The 21,340-nt window shown below is 42.0% G+C and overlaps 1 protein-coding gene across 1 annotated transcript in view; it reads left to right on the forward strand.

Annotated features, from left to right (window-relative positions):
• The first annotated feature begins 1,289 nt into the window (after positions 1 to 1,289).
• The window catches only part of PREB (prolactin regulatory element binding), a 71,281-nt gene continuing 51,230 nt past the window's right edge, over positions 1,290 to 21,340 (forward strand). The window contains exons 1-2 of the mRNA XM_069233606.1: positions 1,290 to 2,672; positions 8,767 to 8,968. Of these exons, the coding sequence (XP_069089707.1) occupies positions 2,538 to 2,672; positions 8,767 to 8,968 (337 nt within the window). The 5' untranslated portion in view covers positions 1,290 to 2,537. The remainder of the gene's footprint in view (positions 2,673 to 8,766; positions 8,969 to 21,340) is intronic.

A 21,340-nucleotide genomic window follows, 5' to 3' on the forward strand; every position in this document is an offset into this window, starting at 1 on the left:
ATTTTTTCTTTCCAAATGTAAGACAGTGTATAAAAAAGACATCTATTTGAGAAAAGACCTGTAATTCACATGCTAATATGGGTACCCAGGAATTCAGAGATGTGCAAATAACCACTGCTTCTTTACACCTTGTCATGGCCCATTTTGGAAATACAAAGGTCTTCTTGAATCCTATCTTTCAATCTTTATATTTCAGCAAATGAATTGATGTACGCCCGGTATAGAATGAAAACCCATTGCAAGGTGCAGCTCATTTATTGGCTCTGGGTACCTAGGGTTCTTGGTGAACCTACAAGCCCTATATATCCCCGCAACCAGAAGAGTCCAGCTGACGTAACGGTATATTGCTTTCAAAAATCTAACTTCGCAGAAAAAAGTTACAGAGTAAAACGTGGAGAAAAAACTGTTGTTTTTTTGGGACGTCAATTTTATTATTTTTTATTTATGTTGTTATTTCTGTAGGAAAACACCGTAGGATCTACACAAATGACCCCTTGGTGAATTATAAATTTTGTCTACATTAAAACAGGGTATGTCCCAGTAAAATGCCAAAATCAGGTTGAAAAACTGCGTTTTCTGATTCAAGTCTGCCCATTCCTGAAAGCTGGGAAGATGGTGATTTTAGCACCGCAAACCCTTTGTTGATGCCATTTTCAAGGAAAAAACACGAGCCCTCTTCTTCAGCCCTTTTTTCCCTTATTTGAAAAAACTAAATTTTTGCTGCATTTTGCCAATTTTCTTTGTCTCCTTCAGGGGAACCCACAAAGTCTGGGTACCTGTAGAATCCCTGGGATGTGGGGAAAAAATGACTCCAATTTGGCTAGTGTAGCTTATGTGGACAAAAAGTTATGAGGGCCTAAAAGCGAAGAGCCCCAAATAGACCAAAAAATCCCTGGCACCTGAGAAGGAAAAGTCCTGACTGCGAAGGGGTTAAACACCTCGTTTGAATCTGTGTTGCCGTGACTGCTCGCGCATGCGCAACATCGCGCTGGGGGAGCGGAGACGGACACACGAGCTGAAACATTCAGGAAGCAGCTGAATGAACAAGCCCCCTCTGACGTAGGGGGTGCAGATTCGGACGGGGGCTGCCGATAGGTGGAGGTTCCGTGAGCGAGCACTCGGCTGAACCTACACACACACACACAGCAGAGAGGCGGGGCCAAGGGAAAGGGAGGAGCCAAAGCATGCGGAGGGGAGGGGGGGTCCAGAGGTAGAGCCGGTTGCCGATAGGTGGAGGTTCGTGAGAGCGCACTCGGCACAAACTACGCACACAGGAGAGAGGAGGGGCCAAAGGAAGGGGCGGGGTTACGGCAGGGAAGGGGAGGGTCCAGGGGTAGAGCAGGCAGTACACCGGCTGACCTGGGACAGGTACGGGTGTTTGGGTTGCCCGTCACGTGACCGTGGAGGGCGGGGTTTCCGAAGTGCTAGCAGCGCTGACGTGTTACCGCAGGATAGTGCCGACGGCGGGGCCCCTCTGCGCATGCGCGGGTCTGCCGGCTCTGTGTCCGGGTCTGGGGGAGCTGTCATAGCTCAGCTGGGATCTTCACCGGGGCTGGGGGCCGGAAGTGGGGCTGACGAGGGCCCCCCCCAGGGAGGGAACACCAACTCACGAGACCAAGGATGGGGCGCGGCAGGAGCCGGGGGACGGAGGGCCGGGGCGAGGACAGGCGGGCGCCGGCTCGGGTCTGAGTTTGTTATTGTGTTGTCTGTGGAGGAGGTGGCCGCCCTCGGGGTGCTGTCAGTGAGGGGGGCTCCGGGCAGCAGTGGGCGGGCTGAGAGGTGCTGTACTGGGGTATGTGTGTGCCACTGCTCTGGTGAGACCGTGCCAGCTCCGGCTGGGCCCTCTTCCCACGCAGTGGGTGTCCGTCTGTCTGTCTGTGTCTGCAGGGCTGTGTGTCTTCCGTGCTGAGTGACATTATTGCAGTGTGAAAGTGTGCTTGCACCGGTGTGACTTGTACAGGACTCATTGTGCTCATACTAAGGTGCACCTGTACTGTGCTAATTGATTCCAGGTACTGGGCTGGTTGCACCTGTGCTGGGAAGAGTGTGCATTCACACCAGGCGCCTGCAGGTGATTCTGCGACTGTGCACCTCTGTTAGGGTGATTGCACTTTTTACTCCTGTGACTCTTAGCTGTGCTTGTGATAGACTGTGCTAGGTTGACTGTTCTGGCCGGAGGTCTTACTGGGGTCGCGCTTTGTCTCCGTATTGTAGATTGAGAGCTGATGCACACCGTTGGGGGGAAGTGGCAATGCTGAGGTGATTTTGACTGTACCTGTGAGATTGTGCTGCTGCACTAGGTTGAGTAGTGCGAGTGGACGTCTAAAGTAGGTTGACTGCTGCCTGAACTAGGAGCAGATTTTTTCCAGTCACTGCTGCCCGTGTCCAGATTGCTTGACCTTTTAATACTCGGTAAATCATTCTTGAGAGGCTAGCTCATCATCTTGTGGTAGATACTTCCCTGAATGTAGGAGCAGCCCTGCAAGAACAGTCCCTCTTCTGGTCCTGTGACAAGAAGCAGTGGCCAAGAGGACAAAATGGGGCGCCGAAGCCATCCAGAACTTTACCGGGCTCCTTTCCCCTTGTACACCATTCAGATAGACCCTGAAAGTGGCCTGGTTATCACAGCAGGCGGAGGAGGAGCTGCTCGGACAGGCGTAAAGAATGGAGTGGTAAGCAAGCCTGATACATCTGGGGACTGTGGTAAGGGGCAGTGAAGCTAGACTCAGAATGCATGCTCGGCGAGTGGAGCGGAGTGCTGTGGAATAGGAAGAATGGTGTATTCTGGTCTTCAGTGGTAATGTGTAGGTTGGTATATTGGTGCATGTGTAGGTAACTGTCTCTGTGACGCAGTGCACATGTTCACTTTTGTCATGAGAATTCGGTCCACTTTCAAGTTCACCACTGCATGCCCAAGTTGAAGTCTGCAGATATACAGAGTGTGTAAAAACAAGCCCTTTCATTGTTTTGTTCCATATTTAAAGGCTTAGTTTTGTGAGTTTTTGATTCTTTTTGAGAAGTGAGACCTCCTTTACAGAGCACGTTTGAAAACTTTGATGTTTTTGAAACAGTCTGTCCATACACACATTGAAGAGCTTTAAACTATTCACAATATTAAGAGTTATAACAGAACATTATGCCAGTGTGGTTGAAGTTTCTTGTTTGGCAAATTTGCTCACAGGTTGATGTTTTTGTACGTTCAAAAGTCGGGAAAGTTGCAAAATGTGGTGAACATTCAGAAACTCACAATTTTGTGAGTAGTCACAGTTTGTTTTCCACAAATAGATTCCCAGCCTGTAGTTGTTTGAGCTTTATCCTGAAAAAAACAGGCGTAAATCTGTTTTCAAGGTGGGAATAGGAATCAAGCATCTTAAAGGTTAGCGAGACAGTAGGTGAAGATTTTTTTTTTCACATAAAATGTTGTGCGTCAGTCACTCTTCTGTATAGCGTTAGTGTGCATTACAGGCCTTGATGCAGTTTAATACGGTCCATATTTGTATATTGAATTCCATTTCAAGTATGTTCCCTTAGAGTAAGTACACTATCCCTTAAAACAAGGCCTCATAATAAATTAATTTGTCTTGCTTTATTTTGTGCAAGTTGTCAGGATGTTTTGGATGTGTAAAGTTCCCACGTGTGTTCTCTTCTACATTGCTTCTGTTGAAAGGGAATGTATCATTTTCCATTTTTGTATCTCGTGCCTGACTGCTAGATTTTAAACCTGTAGCCTAACCTGTCAAAATAACCCCTTTGATATTGACTAACCTTCCTTTTAAATATTAGTACACCACCATTATGCATGCCTTGTAGCCTATGTGTAAAGGTGCATGGTATTTAAAAGTGGGGCATGTACAAATTAGTGATACTTTGTCCCTACAGTGACAAGCCCCCAGACGCTAGCTTCACTGTATAAGGCTATGGCTGGCTCATGAGAAAACTAGAGTAGATATTATTAATTCTGCTGTATCAGGTTTGGGGCTAGTTAGAAACATGATTCAACCAATATTTTTTAATATGTGTTAAAATCTAATGTTAAAGCTAGATTTTTCATAAATATTTTGTAAAACTAATCTTTAGAAAGTTAACATTTTGCGGCCTGAAGCTCCCGGAGGCTAATTTACATCAGTTCTCCAGCAGCTGCCCAGTCACTACTTGTCCTTAATGAAGTGGGAAAACTGCTCCTATCGCAGAAATAGTGGCCTGGTACGGAGTGGTGTTTCTCTTCTGCTTGCCAGAAGACCATTTAGAGAAACGTCATTCACTTGTAAAGGCCTGCCATTTCAGTAAATGTAAGGTGAGAACCTGGGAAGATAAACATTTGTTCTTCCATCCAGGCTGACCCCAAACCCTGTGGGAGGGAAGCTTCCCCAGTGCCTGTTTTGAGTGACCACACAGAAGGGAGCTGCTCATTACACTGGGCACACCTAAGAGTGGGCACACAGACTGTGGACAAGGAAGAAAGGTTTTCCCCGTCTTGAATTTTAGGAGTAAGATGCACTGTGGGATTGTTTACAATAGGGAAAACAGGAACTGCTGAAAACATGGCTGTGGTTGCTCCTGGGAACATTTACCCCATTTGTTAGAGAGGATGCAGATGCCACCCCACCCATCATCTTGTGCCAACCATAAATGTGGCATCCTAAGGCACTCTCCTCAGAACACTTTTTGGTCTGTTGAAGCACTGAATGACTGCACCTGCTGTTTGAGACCTGTTAAAAGACCTGTAGGACGAAATCTGCTCTGACTTGTACTCAGGGCAAAGAAGTAGGCTCCAAGGGTCACTTTTCTGACCTCCTGTTTGGCTGGAGGGAAACAAGCCGCAGGAGGCCTTTTTCCTGGAGTGAACAGCGACCAGTTGCACATGGAAAACCACTGGAGCCCACTGTTCTAACTCACAAGTGCTGTCTCTGAGGCCTAGGGACCCTTTGCTGAGTACAAGTCAGAGCAGGTTTTGTCCTACAGGTCTAGATGGACATCTTCATAAATCTCTGAAAAATTGGGACTTTAGAGAAACATTTTGGATTCTTCGGATAAAGTTTGCAACCTTGCCCTGCTGAATGATTTTGATTTCCAGTTCAGAGTCTAAGGGCCTGATTAGGACCTTGGCGGAGGGGATTACTCCTTGACAAACGTGACAGATATCCTGTCTGCCGCATTACAAGTTCTATTATATCCTTTGGAACTTGTAAAATGGTGGGCGGGATATCCGTCACGTTTGTGACTGAGTAATCCTCTCTGCCAGGGTCGTAATTAGGCCTTAAGTGCCTGATTACGACCTCGGCGAATGGGATACTCTGTTGTAAACGTGACACATATCCCGTCCGCTGTACTAAAAGTTCCATTATTTTGTATGGAACTTGTAAAACGGCGAGCGAGTATCCGTCATGTTTGTAACAGAGTATCCCATCCGCCAAGGTCGTAATCAGGCCCTAAGTCCTATGGTAAAATCTTTGGGGTGAACCTGCATGGCATATTCGGTCCACGCTCAATTATGATGGGCCTGAAATCATGTCTAGCTTCCAGCCGTTCATGAGCAGTGATTACTAATTGGCATTTTACTTTTTGTTGACACTTTTGCTCTTAAATCTTTAAAAATCATGTTTTTAGTTATTGGATTGGATTTGTGTTATTTTGGTATCATTTTGTCTAGTGCATTTTCCTCTATTAAGATAAATTGAAGTGGGACTTCTGTTTTGTTTTTGACTTTGTAACTGTTTTGGTACTTCCAAATGCTTTACACATTTCCTTTATGTTAAGCCTGTACGCTCTGTGCCATAGGTACTAGAAACGGAGCTCAAGTTTAACTTACTGAAACCTTTCTTAGACCTAAAATGTTAGTAACTTTATTACTTGTGGTGGTCTACCATCCACCCAAATTAATAATTTACTTTCTTACGGTATCCATGTGTCACAGTATAGCTGCTGAACAACATTGTTAGTGCTATGCAAGTCATACATAGGATTCAACTCATAAAACCACTGGTAAAATGCTGTTAAATTCCTATTTATTTCTATACTCAGTTTATTTTAGGGGTATATCACTGTGCCCCCCAAATTACACAAATCCAACTACGTTTTCAGAATGACCACAAAACATGATCTGCTTTGAATTTCTTTGTAAATGTTTCTCATGCACATTTCTCCTAGCCTGAAAATCCGAACAAATTTCTTGTTTATGTGAATGAGCAATCTCTTGAAGAGTGGAGCTTTCGTTTTTCCCTTGAAAACACTGATAACATATGAAAGTGAATATACAACAGGAAAACATTACATATTTTTAAACAGACAGACTCGCACATGCATACATATGCCCATTTCTGTTCAGTGATATAACCCCTTTCCCCATTATTTAAATAAACATTGCATAACTTTATTATGTTTAGTTTTATTCTACAGTTTATTGCTTATTTGTAGTTTAATCATCCAGCTTTAGTTCAGCTCACAGTTTATACTTAAAAATTAATACTTGTACAAATCCGAAAACATGAACCATAAATCCTAAAGCCTGTCTTCATGTCTCATCTTTGAGAGCTCACTCTCCTTTCCATGTAGTCTGAATAATTCCTCACTCAGTCCTCATGGCAACCTTTCACAGTAAATTTCTATAAATGTCCTGTACACATTTTTGTACTAATTATTTGTCAGTGTAGGATGCTGATTTATCCATTCCACTTCAGTCACTAAACAGGAATGACACTCATTGCACACATTCAGAAGACGTACATATGTAGGGTCCTTTGTATTGCCTAAGTGATAAATTCAGCCTGGAAGGAAGGACTGATGAATGTGACATTAGTGAAAAACAAATTCTTCATGCTAATCTGCAGATCATCGCTCTAGCCTGTCCAAATCTACCAACTTAATATTTTGTTTGACAGGTCTCTTGCAGATAGTTTGGAATGTGTGCCATTGCCAATGATTTCCCATATAAGGAGTGGAATTTAGCCAGACTACCCCAGATTTTCCTTTACAATATGTACTCCACTAAATTGGTGGCTGGTTTTTATTAGGCTTACTGTGCTTTCAGATCACCATTATTATCAGGATGGCTAAACTGTGTTTATGATGAAGTATTATTTGTCTGTTGTAACCTGTTCTTACAATGGGTTTCTCTGTTTATGATAGAGCAGGAGTATCTAACAAGTAGCCTGCGAGCTACTCTTAGGTCACAAGCACTCTTGAAGTCACTTTTAAAGAAGAAGTCAAACCCAGTACTTCGTTCAGAGGTTCTGTGCATATAAAAGAAGGCAGTACTACTCAGCACAAGAACCTTAGAGTGACAGCCAGCCAAACGAATGTTCGGGGCTCATAACACTCAAGCACACAGTGTCAGCCTGTGGGGTATGCTGCATGACCATCTGTCTCCTCTCTCCAGCTATCTAAGTCACAAGGAGAGTAGCTGCATAGTAGGCACTGCTCTATCAGTCACACCATGTGTGTGAACAATGAGACATGAAAGAGTGCCAGCAGTAGACGGCACAGTAACCTGTGCTGGTGCACTGCTGTGTGGGGCTGCAGGAGCCAGAGTGAAAATGTGTTAGCTGGGTGCATGATTAGACTGGGAGCAGGGGCGAGTAGGGTATGGATTCAGAACCAAGGTAATCGAGAGCCTTGTGTGCATTGTTCCATTTGTATGTATACATGTGCACACTTTTATGTACATCTGTGACATTGTGTATCTGCCTAATAAAAAGTGTTGCACCCTGGAAGCTGTTCCTGCTACCCCAATCGAACAGGGCTCATCTTAGGCTCAGTTGTGTGGGTTCATGGCATAATTGTGGCAGTGGCATAAGAATTGCTATCCTTAACATATTTTGGGATATTTTTTTTTTATCTAGTTGTGCCATACTGGCTGCCAACATTAACATACTAATAGCATTACTGACTTACATTTCAGCATCCTTGACATAATGGTGGCTGCCATTCACACAATAATGGCCATGACTGATACATGGTTTACATTTTGGCCTTTTGTGGTGTCTAGCCTTGTCTTATTGATGATACTGGTGTGATGGTGGGCATCATTGGCATTTTAAAGGCACCTTTAGTGTTATAGTGAGCCATGGGCTATGCACGCATTACTAGGTATTTGAAGCAAAAACAGCCCAGGTAAGGTATTTGTATATGTGCATGATTGAATTTGATGTTGGGGACTGTGTATTTCCTAGGAATGAAAACTGATATTTTGAGGGAAAACTTATCTTTTCTTTAGATAAATGTTTTTTTTCTGGAAAATTGAGTTATTTTGCCCCAAATAGATAGTGGGATTTGATTAAAAAAAGAAAGAAAATGTTTAAAAAAGTGATGGATACAAACATACCACACTGCATTTAAAGTTGATAATTCAAGCTGAGTTGGGAAGACTTATGTCCTTTGTACCAGATGTCACATGATGTTCTGGATGTAATTTAATTCTTCAGATGGAAGTGTTTAATATTAATAATCTTTTCCTGGCATTTCTGTTGGTAACCTCTCCTGAAATGCCTGGGTGGTAACTACTTATAATCCTGCTTAGGGTGATCTTCGAATGATGTTAATATATGTGGTCATTATTTTACAGTGATAAAATCTGCTAGTAACTCAGAAGGACTTTCTTTGAGTTCAAATAGCTATCACCACAGAAAAGATTGGAGACCCCGGAGGTAGAGCCACATTGAAAATTTGTGTTTGTATTCTGATGAAGTCTCCTTCGAGACAGAGCATGAACAGGTTACAGTAACTCAAGGAGTTGCCTCTGTATTTATGGTGTCTTCTCTTTCTCCTCAGCACTTTCTTCGTTTGGAGCAGATTAACGGCAAACTAAGTGCCTCCCTTCTCCACTCACATGACACAGAGACTCGGGCTCCCATGAACATGTCGCTGGCTGATAATGTCCTGGCAGTAGGACAGGATGCCAACTGTCACCTCCTCCAGTTCAAGATTCAGAAACCAGAGGAGAAAAAAGTTCCAAACGGGCCAGAAAAGGCTGGTAAGTCAGATTATCTTTTGATTTGCAGCTTTCCGAATTGGAAGCCATCAACAATATCAAGGCGTAGTATAAAAGTTTTCTTCGAATATGAGAAGTTATCAAATGGACATTGTCTTCCAAAGCATAAATGTCAGTAATTTCTTGGTTTTGCTGACTGTTGCTGTCCATTGTCATAATAATGCCTCTGGTCAAATTACAGCCCATTCCACAGCGGTGGTTCCTCCTTTGGGGTGTAGGAGCGTTGCCCTGCCCCCTGCTGTGAGCCACGCATTACATATTTAAAATTGAATATAAGCTCACTAGTTTATATGATCCCAAGGTCAATATCATCATAACAGCGCTTTTTGTTGTGCCGGGTCAGGTGTTGTCTTTCAGGGCAGTACGAATGCTGGAAGAGGAGAGAGAGTAGTGGACATGGTCAATAAATCTGTAGTGCGCATGTCTAATTGAACAGTTGTTGTGGTGCATCTAGCCCGACATGCGCACTTGAAGCCTCTCACATTCATGCTGTTTTAGGTGCCGGGGAGAACACAGATTCAGCCCCCGTCTCATATGGAGCGCTAGATTTGCTTGACCAAACCAATCCCAGTGCTGCTCTCAAGCTGTTTACTGTTAAAACCTTATGAGAGCAACGTCTAGGTCGGTTGTAGAGATTGGCCTGTACTCCCATGGCCCGGGCTCAAGAGGCACTGCAGGACCAATCAGTGTGTGGCTTTGTTTTGAATCCACACAGTCATTGGCCAGTTGCCTTTGACAGTCCCTCTCTCACTGGCAGCTTGCCCCCTCCCTTTGCACTGCACTGCGCAGCTGACAACAGTGTGCGGGGGAGGGAGAATGAAAGAACTCCTGCTGAGAGAGCCATTTCTTGGCCACTGGGCAGGCCCAATTGGGCATTCAGCATGCCCAGACTACAGCACGTGAGTTTCTATTGGCAACTTATGCTTCTATTGAATAGGAAATGAAATAACTTTTAGTGTTTTAAAATTGAATAGTCTTTCTCCCAGAATGTTCTCTTTGAATTGATGAGTTTTGGACTGCTGAAAGACGGTTTTGTTTTTAAACATGCCTGCATTGGTACAGTCCATGCGCTCCAGGCACAGTTTAAATGAGTGTTTGCCAACATCGAAGCGGATATTGTTAGTTTTCCTCGGGCAGCCACTCTGCCTCCTACGGTAATCCTACTTGGCTGCTGGCCCTTGTGTACACAGTATTAATATTTTAAACACGCCATTTTCTTTCTTTCTTGCCTTCTATTGACAGCGGTTTTGATTGCTTTATTTTGCTTTGTTGATGACAGACTGTTCTCTCCACTCTATATGGGATTCTACTAGACATGGCTGTGCAGGGCATGCAGGCTGGCACGCCAGCACAGCAGTTATTTGTTTCTGAAGGCCTGCGCACCCACGTCTTTATGCTCCCTGATTGCACAAATAAATTTTGCATTGAAAAATTAGCCACTCACAATTGGTTGTGCTTTTTATCCAAATACCTTATCAACATTTGTTAGAAAATGCATAATGTTGTCCTCGTTAATCCCCCAGTTGGCAATAGGACTTGCTAGTTTGGTTTGCTCCATCGCCACAATGTTTACTTTCACTTTCAAAAGTCATCATCCACACTACCATTTTATCTGTAGCTAAGATAAAACATACACTGACAAGTGCGTGTGTTTTTTTTTTTTTGTTTGATTGTTCATCCATGTAAAGCTTCCACCGAAATGCAGTTGTTTTTTACTTCAGGGTTCCAATACATAACAATGTAAAACATGCTTTTACATGCCAGTGCTTTGGCGCTGTACTTCCAGCAGTGGACTTGGTGACAGCAGAATGCCAGGCAAACTGAAAATTACAGAGCTGTTGTCACTTGCGACATAATGTTAAGTGGATAGCATGTATCCGCAATGTACCACACCCTCATTAGCACCTAGAAAAAGACAGATAAGGCAGTCTGTAACCAGACATGGAAAAAGGACTAAGACATGACTTTGTGCTTGCACGTTATGGACTTGCTGTAAGAGGTATATCTCTACACTACCTCTTTTACGTTCTATTTGATAATTCCAAAATGCAACTCTTCTATATTGCCACATGAAGGTGCTTGCTGTGTAGATGGGAGGGAGTTACACTTTTGCTCAATAGGAAGGTCTTATATTTTTAAAGTTTGCAGCACTCGGTTTCTGTATGAGTGAAGTAATCTAGTAATGTGCTTGAGCAACCGGGAGGTTTCTGCTTACCGGACTTTTATTTTTGAAATCCAGAATTCTGTCTGGTAGCTACAGTGTCATGTCATGTCTGACCTTCGAATAGTGGTGGCTGGCCAGTTGTCTCTTTGTAGTGGAGCACAAAGTTCTAGATGGTTGGTATTTCCCTTTCGCTTCTGATGGTAAGGTGGGCCAGTCTCCCATATAGTTTGTGTGTGACAGAAACAATCCGGTCGGTATGTATTGGTAACAATGCTAACGTTACTATCATAATCCAGGATTTTAGACAAAATACTAAACATAGAGTTACAGGTCTTAGAAAAATAACTCAAAGAGTCAGCAGTAGCAAATTGTCAGATACTAGAAGTGCTAAGAGAGGGTGAGATTATCAAGTTGATGGGTCTTGCCACAGCAAGGGTACTGCCAGAGAAACAACTGTTGTGTGCACATTCCAGATTTGCAGTGAACATCTCTTACTTGGGAATTTGGTAGATAACTCAGACGTCAGGCTCATCGCATTTTCTTGACCATTGAAGCTATGTACTGCAATATGTTGGTTTGCTGCTTCTTACCAAGCAAAATACTACACACTGCAAAAATGAGATCAATGTTAACCAGTTACAAAGAAATTTACGTTTATGTTTAGTGCAAGATCTGGCTTGCGCTGTGTACGGTACTGAAAGATTGCTTCAGGCCAAATAAGTGCCATTGTTAGGGAAAACACGCAGTTGAACAGTTTGGTTAGAGGACATCTTTTTGGTGAAAACACAACTTTGCACCATCTTCTAGCTGAACTTTTTGTTCAATGTTCTCTTTTCGGTAAAAGAGTTAAATGGGGCAGGCATACTGGCAACTTTCATAGATCTGCCTCCCCCGATGAGTAACAGTGCCCTGACAGCAAAACACCTTTAAAACTAGAACACTTAGTTTTTTGTGATTTCCTGGTAAAATGTATTCACTAGCAGTGGCCTAGAGGCAGATTTTAAATCCATATTTTCCAAAAGTGAAAATGTGAAAAAGGGTCCACCTAATTTATCATATTTCCAATGTCTTAATTTGCTGAACGAATTCGATATGCCTGGTTTTGTTTTCCAGTGAAGAGAACTATTAGAGTTCTGCAAGGAACTCTGTGTCTTCTGCAGTCAAAGTACACATCCTTTCTGTTTCCCCTGACGGTGAATTCGATTTTGAAACAGCAATAGTTTTTTTCTAAAGTAGGTGTTAAAATTCAATTTTTATCAACTCAAAGTATACTTTCTGTTTTACGCGTAGATTTTTGTTAAAATGCATAATTTCCTTGTAGTCAGGAACACAAGTACATAAACATATGCATGGTTTCCAAGAATTACTGTGCAAGTTTTTTTTCTATAACATATATCTCAAGTTTAAAGCATTTCGTTTAACATAACATGCACAAACTATATTACCCATGTTTCTCTTAATGTACATTACGTGAAAGGAGTGCAGATTTTCAAATATCCTTCTCAGTTCGATCCTACTGGTCACGTATGCAGCACATTTACCTTGGGTAATGGAAAAAACTGCGTAAGTTAGCCGCCATCATAAACGTGTTTGAGGGATGCTGAGTCATCTGGATGAAGGGATTTTTTTTTTAAAGAGTTGGCTTCGATGGCGGATGCGCCATTCATGGTAAATATGGTATATTCTATACTTAAAGTGCTTTGAGACAACCCCTTTCAGCCATTGATTTGTTTTGTTTTGGGACCTTTAGCCATTGGCTTGCTACATTGTCTATCACACCTTGAATTCGTCCACAGGAGTATTTTTGTATTGGCTCTTCATGCGTGTCCTTCCTCTTCGATTAAAATGCTTGAGGGACTGTTTTATAATCCATGAGAGGTGTGGCAGCACTGGGCAGTGAGCTACAAAATCAACTGAAAAGTTATGCTTAAAAAAATAAGCAACGATCTTTCTGTAGCATCGATTTTCTTTTTTTTTTAATTATTATTATTTTTATTATTATTTTTTTTTTTTTTCTTCAGAAGCTTGTAGCACGTACAGTTATCAAACATATTGGCTTTGCTATATATTATTTTTGTTCTTGCCGCTTCATTTTGAAATCAAATGTCAGTTTAGCTGTTCTTTCTTGAAAAACACTTTAGTTGTCATAAGGCGTGTAATACAGTTTTTGTTCATCTTTAACATTGCCCCTTATTCAACATATAATCACTTTTGCTGCTGATTTTGGACACCATGAGCCAAAGAAAACCAGTTGACCTCTGTGCACTTTATAATTATAGTCTAAAAGTGCACTATTTAAGCAAGTAAACAAGTATTAGTTGTCAGAAAAACTCCATAAATAGACTTCAGTGAAATGTACAAGGCACGTTACTTCTGCACTTTTGCCGACAAATCTACACGGTATGTCACTGAATGCTTCTGATTGCCAGGCATTCCTTGCCTTAGGTGCAGCAGCCTCCGAGAACACACGTTTTTACATTTCTGTACTTTTTACTAGTCCCTTAAACCCAAGCTAATATTTAGGGCCTCTTGCACACATTTGATTTAGCAATAACCTTACAAAATTTTGTCAAATTTTGTGGCAGCAGTGTCAAAACCACCTATGTGGATAAAAATGCCAGCTAACACAAGGGAAGTACCACTATGCTTTGTGTTTTATTATTAAAACCATAACATATTCATTGTTCTTGGAGTTCGAAAAATCCTTTTAATGCCCAGCTCCCTTCTGATACACCCCGGATCACATGAAATTTGCATTTCCCCACATTCATTACCCCATACAGTGAATTTGGAATCTTGGACCATATACGCTTTGGTCTGTGCTGCTAAGTCGTGTCCTTCATATGTAGCCAAACCTAAGCCAGTGTCCTGCTGTCTCTTGTGATCTCACTGCTTGGTCGTCCACCAGTGCTGGCAGTCCTCGTGTGATGACTGCCAGCTGACTGTTCTGTTAGGCTTGCCTGGAGAACCTCTAAGTGAAAGATGGCCATCGGCATTGAAGTGTACCTACCACAACGTTGAAGCCGCTTAAGCCCCACCATTCTTTCTAAGAGTTCAGGTGAATCATCGTTTAAGTGGAAAAGGGGCTACTAGATTTAACAAGGGGCTATTATTTGTAAAGTCAGATGTGTCATTCTCCTAGCCTAGTGCTTAATTTGTGTAACAGAGAGCGCCAGTGCCCAAAGCTCTGCTCAAAAGCCTGCAAGCGGTGCAACAAATCATCAGCCGGTAGTCTTTAATCCATTGACTAACACTGCTGGCCCTTGTTCTTGCCCTGGTAGGTTCCTGCTTTATTTTTGTGACAGTTTTGCCGTATTTCTCTTCCTCTTCCTCCATCTTTTCAATATGCATATTTTCCCCTCTTTTGCCCTCAGTAAATATCTGCTACAGGAAAAATAACTCCCAGTCCCCCAAAATAAGTGCTGGTGCACCCCACTGGCAACCACCAGCTCAAATTAAGCACTGTCCCAGATAGCCTATTGATTACACCAACCAGTTGTGAAATGCCCGTGGCTTTACTATTAGACAGTCCAGCTTTGGCTGTATAAGAAAAGATGTTTCTAAAACCAGATGATAACAAAGCCTCGTTTTGGACTCCTGGATCATCAAGTACACGGAGCCAAGGTTTGTTTTGTTGGACGGCCAGTTCCATCATTGTTGAAATTGGGTGGTAGCGTGCTCCGATTCCAACATGGCATGGTGCTGATTTAGCATTGCTGCAGGGTGGCGACTCAACCCTCCAGGCCTGAGCTGATAGGATAGCCCATGCCCTTACTTCTTCTGGGGACTCAGGGAGTGCCAAGATTTTCCTGTATGGCTTGCCAAGCATCTGCCGCCAGCTTAGGGGAACATCCGCGGACTGTGGAGTGCGAGACAGTTCTCAATGTCTTTGTACCATAGAGCACCCAAACACCCTAGGATTGCTGAGGTCCATGGACATGTGTGTAGTTGGGTTTGTGCTATAGAAATACCAGATACATAAATAAACGGCATTCGTGTGTAGCACAGGGTCAAAGACAAGCATAAAGTCAATGAATGATGAGAGGTAGCTAGTTTGTGGACTGTTAATGCATTGTGATGCAGCATTCTTTAAATGTGTGTGTCCTAATCAGGATCCCGCAGGTCCTGTGTGTGGTGGCAGCCCTCAAGTGGTGACTGCCAGATCATTGTTCCGTCAACTGGCCCTGCGGGGCCTACAGGTGGAACATAGTAATCACCATTGAAGTGCACGTACTGCAGTGTTTGGTATCACTGGTCTGCCATTCCTCCACCACAGGGATTATCCTGCAAGTGGCTGTGGCAGGAGAGTGGTCAGAATGCTGAGGTGGTGCCTCTCACCCAGGTCTAACAAGGGCCCATTGTAGTCTCACATTCCATATACTGGCCTGCCCAAATACTCTTTAAATTGTAAAATAGTAAAATGAAGATTAAATCAAGATTGTTAAATAAGTGCTTCTGCCCTTCATCAATGAGATACTGCTATGCTCAAGCTTACACACCATCTTACGTTCTTGACGCAAGAGTTGCTCTAATGGAACTGCAATTAGGTAGTTTAGCACAAATGCTGGGAGCCGAACCGAAAGAAATCAAGAGGATAGAAAGTATTTTTAGAAAGAGTTAAATTACTTAAGATCATTTTTATAAAGCAGGCTTGGCGTGGCCTGCCAAACATTGTGAGTTTTTTGAAGTGAGGCGTAAACCTAAGTAGCTTTTCAGTTTGTAATTTATTGGAATCGTTGTCTGAATAGATCACTTTCACAGTCGGACTCATCCAAATCTGGGCAGATGGCTAAGACCAGACCCGCTAAGCAGTCCTCCGAGGCAGGTCTACAGGTCTCTGCCTGTCTTAGTCCTTCGCAAGGCTTTACCTACGTATCTACGGAGGCCACGTGGAGATTCGCTTTCACCATGGAGAACATCAGTTGTCCTACTTTATCCTAACAACACGTCTTGTATCTCCAAACTTCATGTCCACCCTCTCAAGACCCTCGGTGGTGGCCACAAAATATCCATAAAATTACATAGAAGAGAAATATTAATGGAAATAAAACCATCAAGCTTCTGACCAGGGACAAAATGTGTGTAATTCTGCTTATTAGTCTAAACAAACTATTTTTCTTGTCACATACGACATCACAAAAAGTATATGCAGTTCCTCATTATTTTCACATCTAACATCTGTATGGTTATTTGGAGATAATTGTTCTGACTTGGGATGCAGATTCAGGAAAGGAGCAAACAAATGTAAATTAAACTGGAATAGTGTGTTGGTGTTTTAAAAAAAAATTGAATACCAATATCTTTGCTTACAAAGTGCACAGCACTCCTTATGGAGAGTTTGTGTGCCTTACAGGGTTGCAGCAGCACTGCTGTTTTCCAGTTGCTGTTTTCCACTTTTTTTTTTTATCACCTGGGTAGCCGCAAAATAAGAAGTTGCATTTCTTCAACCTGTCTACAGTGCGGATGGCGGCAAAAGGCTCTTGCTCGTTCCCAGTTCGCTTCAGATTTCCTTTTGATCTTTATTCGGCTGTTATGGCAAGCGAGGACAGCGACACCTGGAAAGCAGCTTCTGCAAAAAAAAGACAAAACCACCAATTACGAATAGAAAATAATAACTTTATGCCAAGTTTTGAAAGTTAGTGTCTCATATCTTTATTTATATTTTTCAGAAGGCCTTGCACAAACTGCTTTGCCTCCTTTGCTGTAAAGCCGATGAGACTGAAATGGCACAGCTCTGTTGCCCCACTCCCCCTCCAAATCAAAAGCATAAATCCCTGATGATGGCATCTATTATTTTGTGAACAAAAGATAAACTACTTGGGGAAATAAGAGAACTGAATTCAATCTTCACTGAGCACTGAGGGGTCATAGTTGAAAGAGATAGACATTTCATTAGGCCATAGACATTGCTAAGGAAAATAAGTTGGTTTAGTCTGTCTGTTATTGTGGAGAACAGCTGCACCCGTTTTTAACACAGGCGAGTTTGTCACTGAGTAGTGACTTCATCTTATAGCCTTGTTTAGACCATTCCTGGTATGTTAGCTGAAGTTTTGAATTGAATGTTTTGGTTGTGTTTGATTGTTTACTATATTGCATTATAATTTTGTGATGTATTATATTATATTATATAACAATCAGGATTGTCTGTCGGAGAATACAGCCTTAAACTGTGCTTATCATCTGCAACAACATCTGTACACTTTTTGCATTCACTGTTTTCATGTTTTCTTTTACTTGGTTGCTGTTACATTGTGCTCTGTGAGCTGGTTTGATTGACGTCTGTGATGTTAGTTATGAATATGGCTGACGCCATAGCATTCAGTTCTTTCTGCAACAGTTGCTGACTGGTCTGTTCGAAAAATGTGCCCCTTATATGGATCTTATTTCTTTGTTGTAGAGCATTGACCTGTTGCCTGTTAAAGTATCATACTGAATCTTCCTAATATTATATCAGAGATGGTGCATTCTTTTAAGTTGCCATAGAAGATGTTATAAAATGTTGATTATCACCGTGTCGGATAAACTTAAGGCATGTGTTCACTGTTGCCTGATGCCCATATGTAAACATTTGACTCAGCTCCTGAATATAGTACTTTTTACTCTGTCTTGTTTCAGTGTTTGCTATATGTCTGAGAATGTTGCCATACCTGTTGATCTGGCTTCCTAAACAGTGTATACACATTGCTAATCCCACGGTTTAATTATTCCCATAGTTTAATTTATGGATTTCGTATGAGATTACAGACGCAATGTTAATTTCCTTAAAGAATGTGCGCTTTACAAGTTTCTTTTATTTTTTTCCAGGTAGGGTTTTATTGCTTAGCTTTGTTTTAGGGTGCATCTATACATACAGAGGGCAGGGAAAATAATACAACCAATGACATTCTGTGAGATGACTTGAAGCCTATAAAAAATATGTTTTCAGTTTTCAACCAAGATATCTTTCGTGGTCTTCTAATACAGATCAAACCTTTATTTCCCGGGCTTAAAAAAAATACACAAAGACCTTTTTATTTCACTACAGCTCCCAATTTCGGGATTGTTTGTTTGGTATTGTCAGTCTTCCTCAGATGTTCTTAAGTTTCATTTTGCTTCAGTTTCCAGTCTCATTCTTTTCATTTTGACATCGACTTTGACATTTTCCTTTTTTCTGTGAGATCCTACTTGTGGTGTGTTGTAGATTACTCACCCCCTTCCGAAAGGGTGCTCTTCACCCCAATTTGTCATTGCCCATATTTTTTGTATGTCTAGCATGCCTCATTTAAATATTTGCTTCCCATGTGCAAATATCATTCATTGGGAGTGTTTCCCCTTGTCCCTTTCGTTGATGTCTGTAGGTTATGTTTGTTTTTCAGATTCCTGCCATGTTGCTACTTTGTTAAAGTGGTGCTCATTTTAGAACCTCATCTCATTCTCATCTTGGGGCAGACAGTATAAAAGCTTAAGTAATCATTTATGACTTGTTTCCTAATGCCTTTTTTCCGAACTAGGACATATCCGGCGCCCCTCCTCTTTCAATTCATTAAAGCATATGTATTTTGTTCTGACCCTTTTTAACAGTATCATATTACAAGCTTCCATTTGAGGAGTGCCAGTACCCCCAAGAATCGTTCTCTTTTACCAACACCCTCCATGTCCCGTCAAGACAAAACCAGCTTTTGAAATTCTTTTCAGCCCTTTCGTCTCTGCCCATGATGCAGATCTCTGTTAAGTCTGAGTTGAACTGTTTTATACTTCAAACTCCTTGCATCTCCTCGGCATCCGTTGTTGGAATCTAAAAAAGCCTTCCTTAGACTTGCCAACGGGCAACAGGTAACCAATACATCTTTGCCCAGGTCTACTATTTAGGTAAAAACATTTTGTGTGGTAGGTGTAGCCCCAGACCTGTAATAGAAAAATCATGTGTTCATGTTTCATTTTAAATTCTTAAATATAGTGTCTTTAACTTTAACTTTGAGTGGCCGAACTTTGATCCACAATGCTGTTTTATTATTTCTCAACATTTATTAGCGAAAAATGTAAGATTGCCGTTATAGGCTGGCTGACAGACAGAGTTGGAAAAGTTTAACCCACCAATAAAAGAAGACCATGTTGCTGGCATGTTGTGTACAAGCAATGAAATACCCACATGCATTTGAGGGGATTTTCTCACCTCCCTTTAACACTACTTTCTCTTCATGCCATCTCCATCGTTTGTGGTGCTTATCTTCCGTCTTTCATTTCATACTTTTTCTCACTTTTACTTTAAGTGATAGTCTTTCACTTTCTTTTTTGATCTCTCACACTATTACTCTCCCCAACCCCTCTCTGTCTGCCACACACTGTCCCTTTCGCTCCGTCGTTCTCACTACCACTCTTAATTGCGTGGTGAAATATTGTTCAAACCATCAAGGCCATTGATGCCTTTGTTGAGTTTCAACAAAGTGTTTTGGTAGGGAAATGGAATACATATTTCTACCCTAACAGCATATTTTATTATCTGTGGGGGGAGGAAGTTGTTCCACCTGTATTTCTTGTCATGATGGATACAGTGAACATTCCTGGGAAATAAAGAGCAGCTGCCGAACAGAGGTTTCTGAGATCTCTACTTTCAAGACCGAGTTTCTTCAGCAGGGACTTAACCCATGCCCGTTTCAGTAGTTTGTGAAATGTACCCTGAGAGAAGTTTAAATTTTGCTGGTGTAAGTGGAGATCCTGCCTACTTGCTATTCTGGTGTTATGAACATCCTTACAGTGTCGACCATTAAACCATAAACAATATCATCACACGTCACATAGGTTCAGTCGCTGCTGAGTCATCTAGGTGGACTTACAAGATCTCAGCTGCTGCCAGCGCGCGGGTGTTGTCCCACTGAGCCCCACCCTTTCTCTACTGAATCTCAACCCTCACTTGACACCACTCTGAAGCTCCCTCCACAACCACAGAATCAAGCGTCACCAAAATGCGAACAAGGCGCATGTGTATTTGAAACAGCTAACCTCCTCAGGGAAAAAGTTTCCATCATCCAATGATAGTATGTGCCTAATCTGTAGACAGACTGTATCTTCATCATACATGGTATAAAACAACTCCAAATCTTGCTCTCCGGTAACAAGGAGGAAAGATTAACTGCACAGCTTATAGCAAGCCAAGTGATTTTGTGTTTATCTGTAGGTTTCTGATTTCTCCATGAGCTCTGTGAAGAGTGTTTTCCATGTTGGTACATTTCTATTCAAACTACTCAAGAAATTCGACCTTACATCTTCTGTTTGACATTCTTCAGCAAGTGGGTGCTCTGTGTCCCTTTGTAGGTGCTTTGTAAGTGGCAGGTGATGATGATAATGAGCCATCTGCATTGCTACCCCAGTGCCCTGATTTCAAGATGATCTTTAAAACATGCTGCATCATACACAAAGCAGCAGCAAGTAGTTCACCCTCCAACCAGCCTTTAAGATCATTTGTAGCCAAATATATCAACAGACTAGAAGGGAAGTGCTAAAAAGAAAGAAGCCAGAGGTATGCTTTCTGTAGTTTCTTTAGTTCAGGACAGAACTGAAGACTCATTCCTTGAAAGATCATGTCATTGATCCTCACTAGGGGCTTCCCAGCTCCCACATCTACTATTCCGATGAGGTTTACTCTCCATTCTCTTTCAAGCATCTGATTTACAATCTCGTTTTTTTCTCCTCAAGTTGTGCACCTATTTCTTCATCACTAGCTAGATTTGTGCTATGTAAAAACTAATACACCCGTACACTAGAAATAATCAACATTTTGCAGCTCTCCAGTAACTTTCAATAGCTTGGTTGGTGAATGGCAAGCCATTCAAGATCCACCACTAAAAAGAATAGTGTAGAAATCATGCCTTTAACAAATGATGTTTTAGTTTGTAATTTGTCCTTGCCTGTTTTTTCTGAGAACAATGGCTACAGATCTCAAAAATTCTCATTGCAAATGTATATTGTTTCTGTGAATTTGTCGCGTAAATGTAAAATCATTTATCCCCGCAGGTGCTTGACCAGTCAGGTTATTTCCTTATGGCCTACCGTTTGTGACTCGTCACCTTTATTTTGTGCGAAGACGATATATACTTGGCAGTTGTATCCATGCATGTTACTGTGTGCTGTTTGACACGCTAGCAGAAGAACACAGTATGAGAATAAGACAATATTATGCGGCCATACCAGATCACATAACAAAAACAGGGGGG

This window comes from Pleurodeles waltl, chromosome 5, assembly GCF_031143425.1.
Source record: "Pleurodeles waltl isolate 20211129_DDA chromosome 5, aPleWal1.hap1.20221129, whole genome shotgun sequence".
NCBI classification, from domain to species: domain Eukaryota; kingdom Metazoa; phylum Chordata; class Amphibia; order Caudata; family Salamandridae; genus Pleurodeles; species Pleurodeles waltl.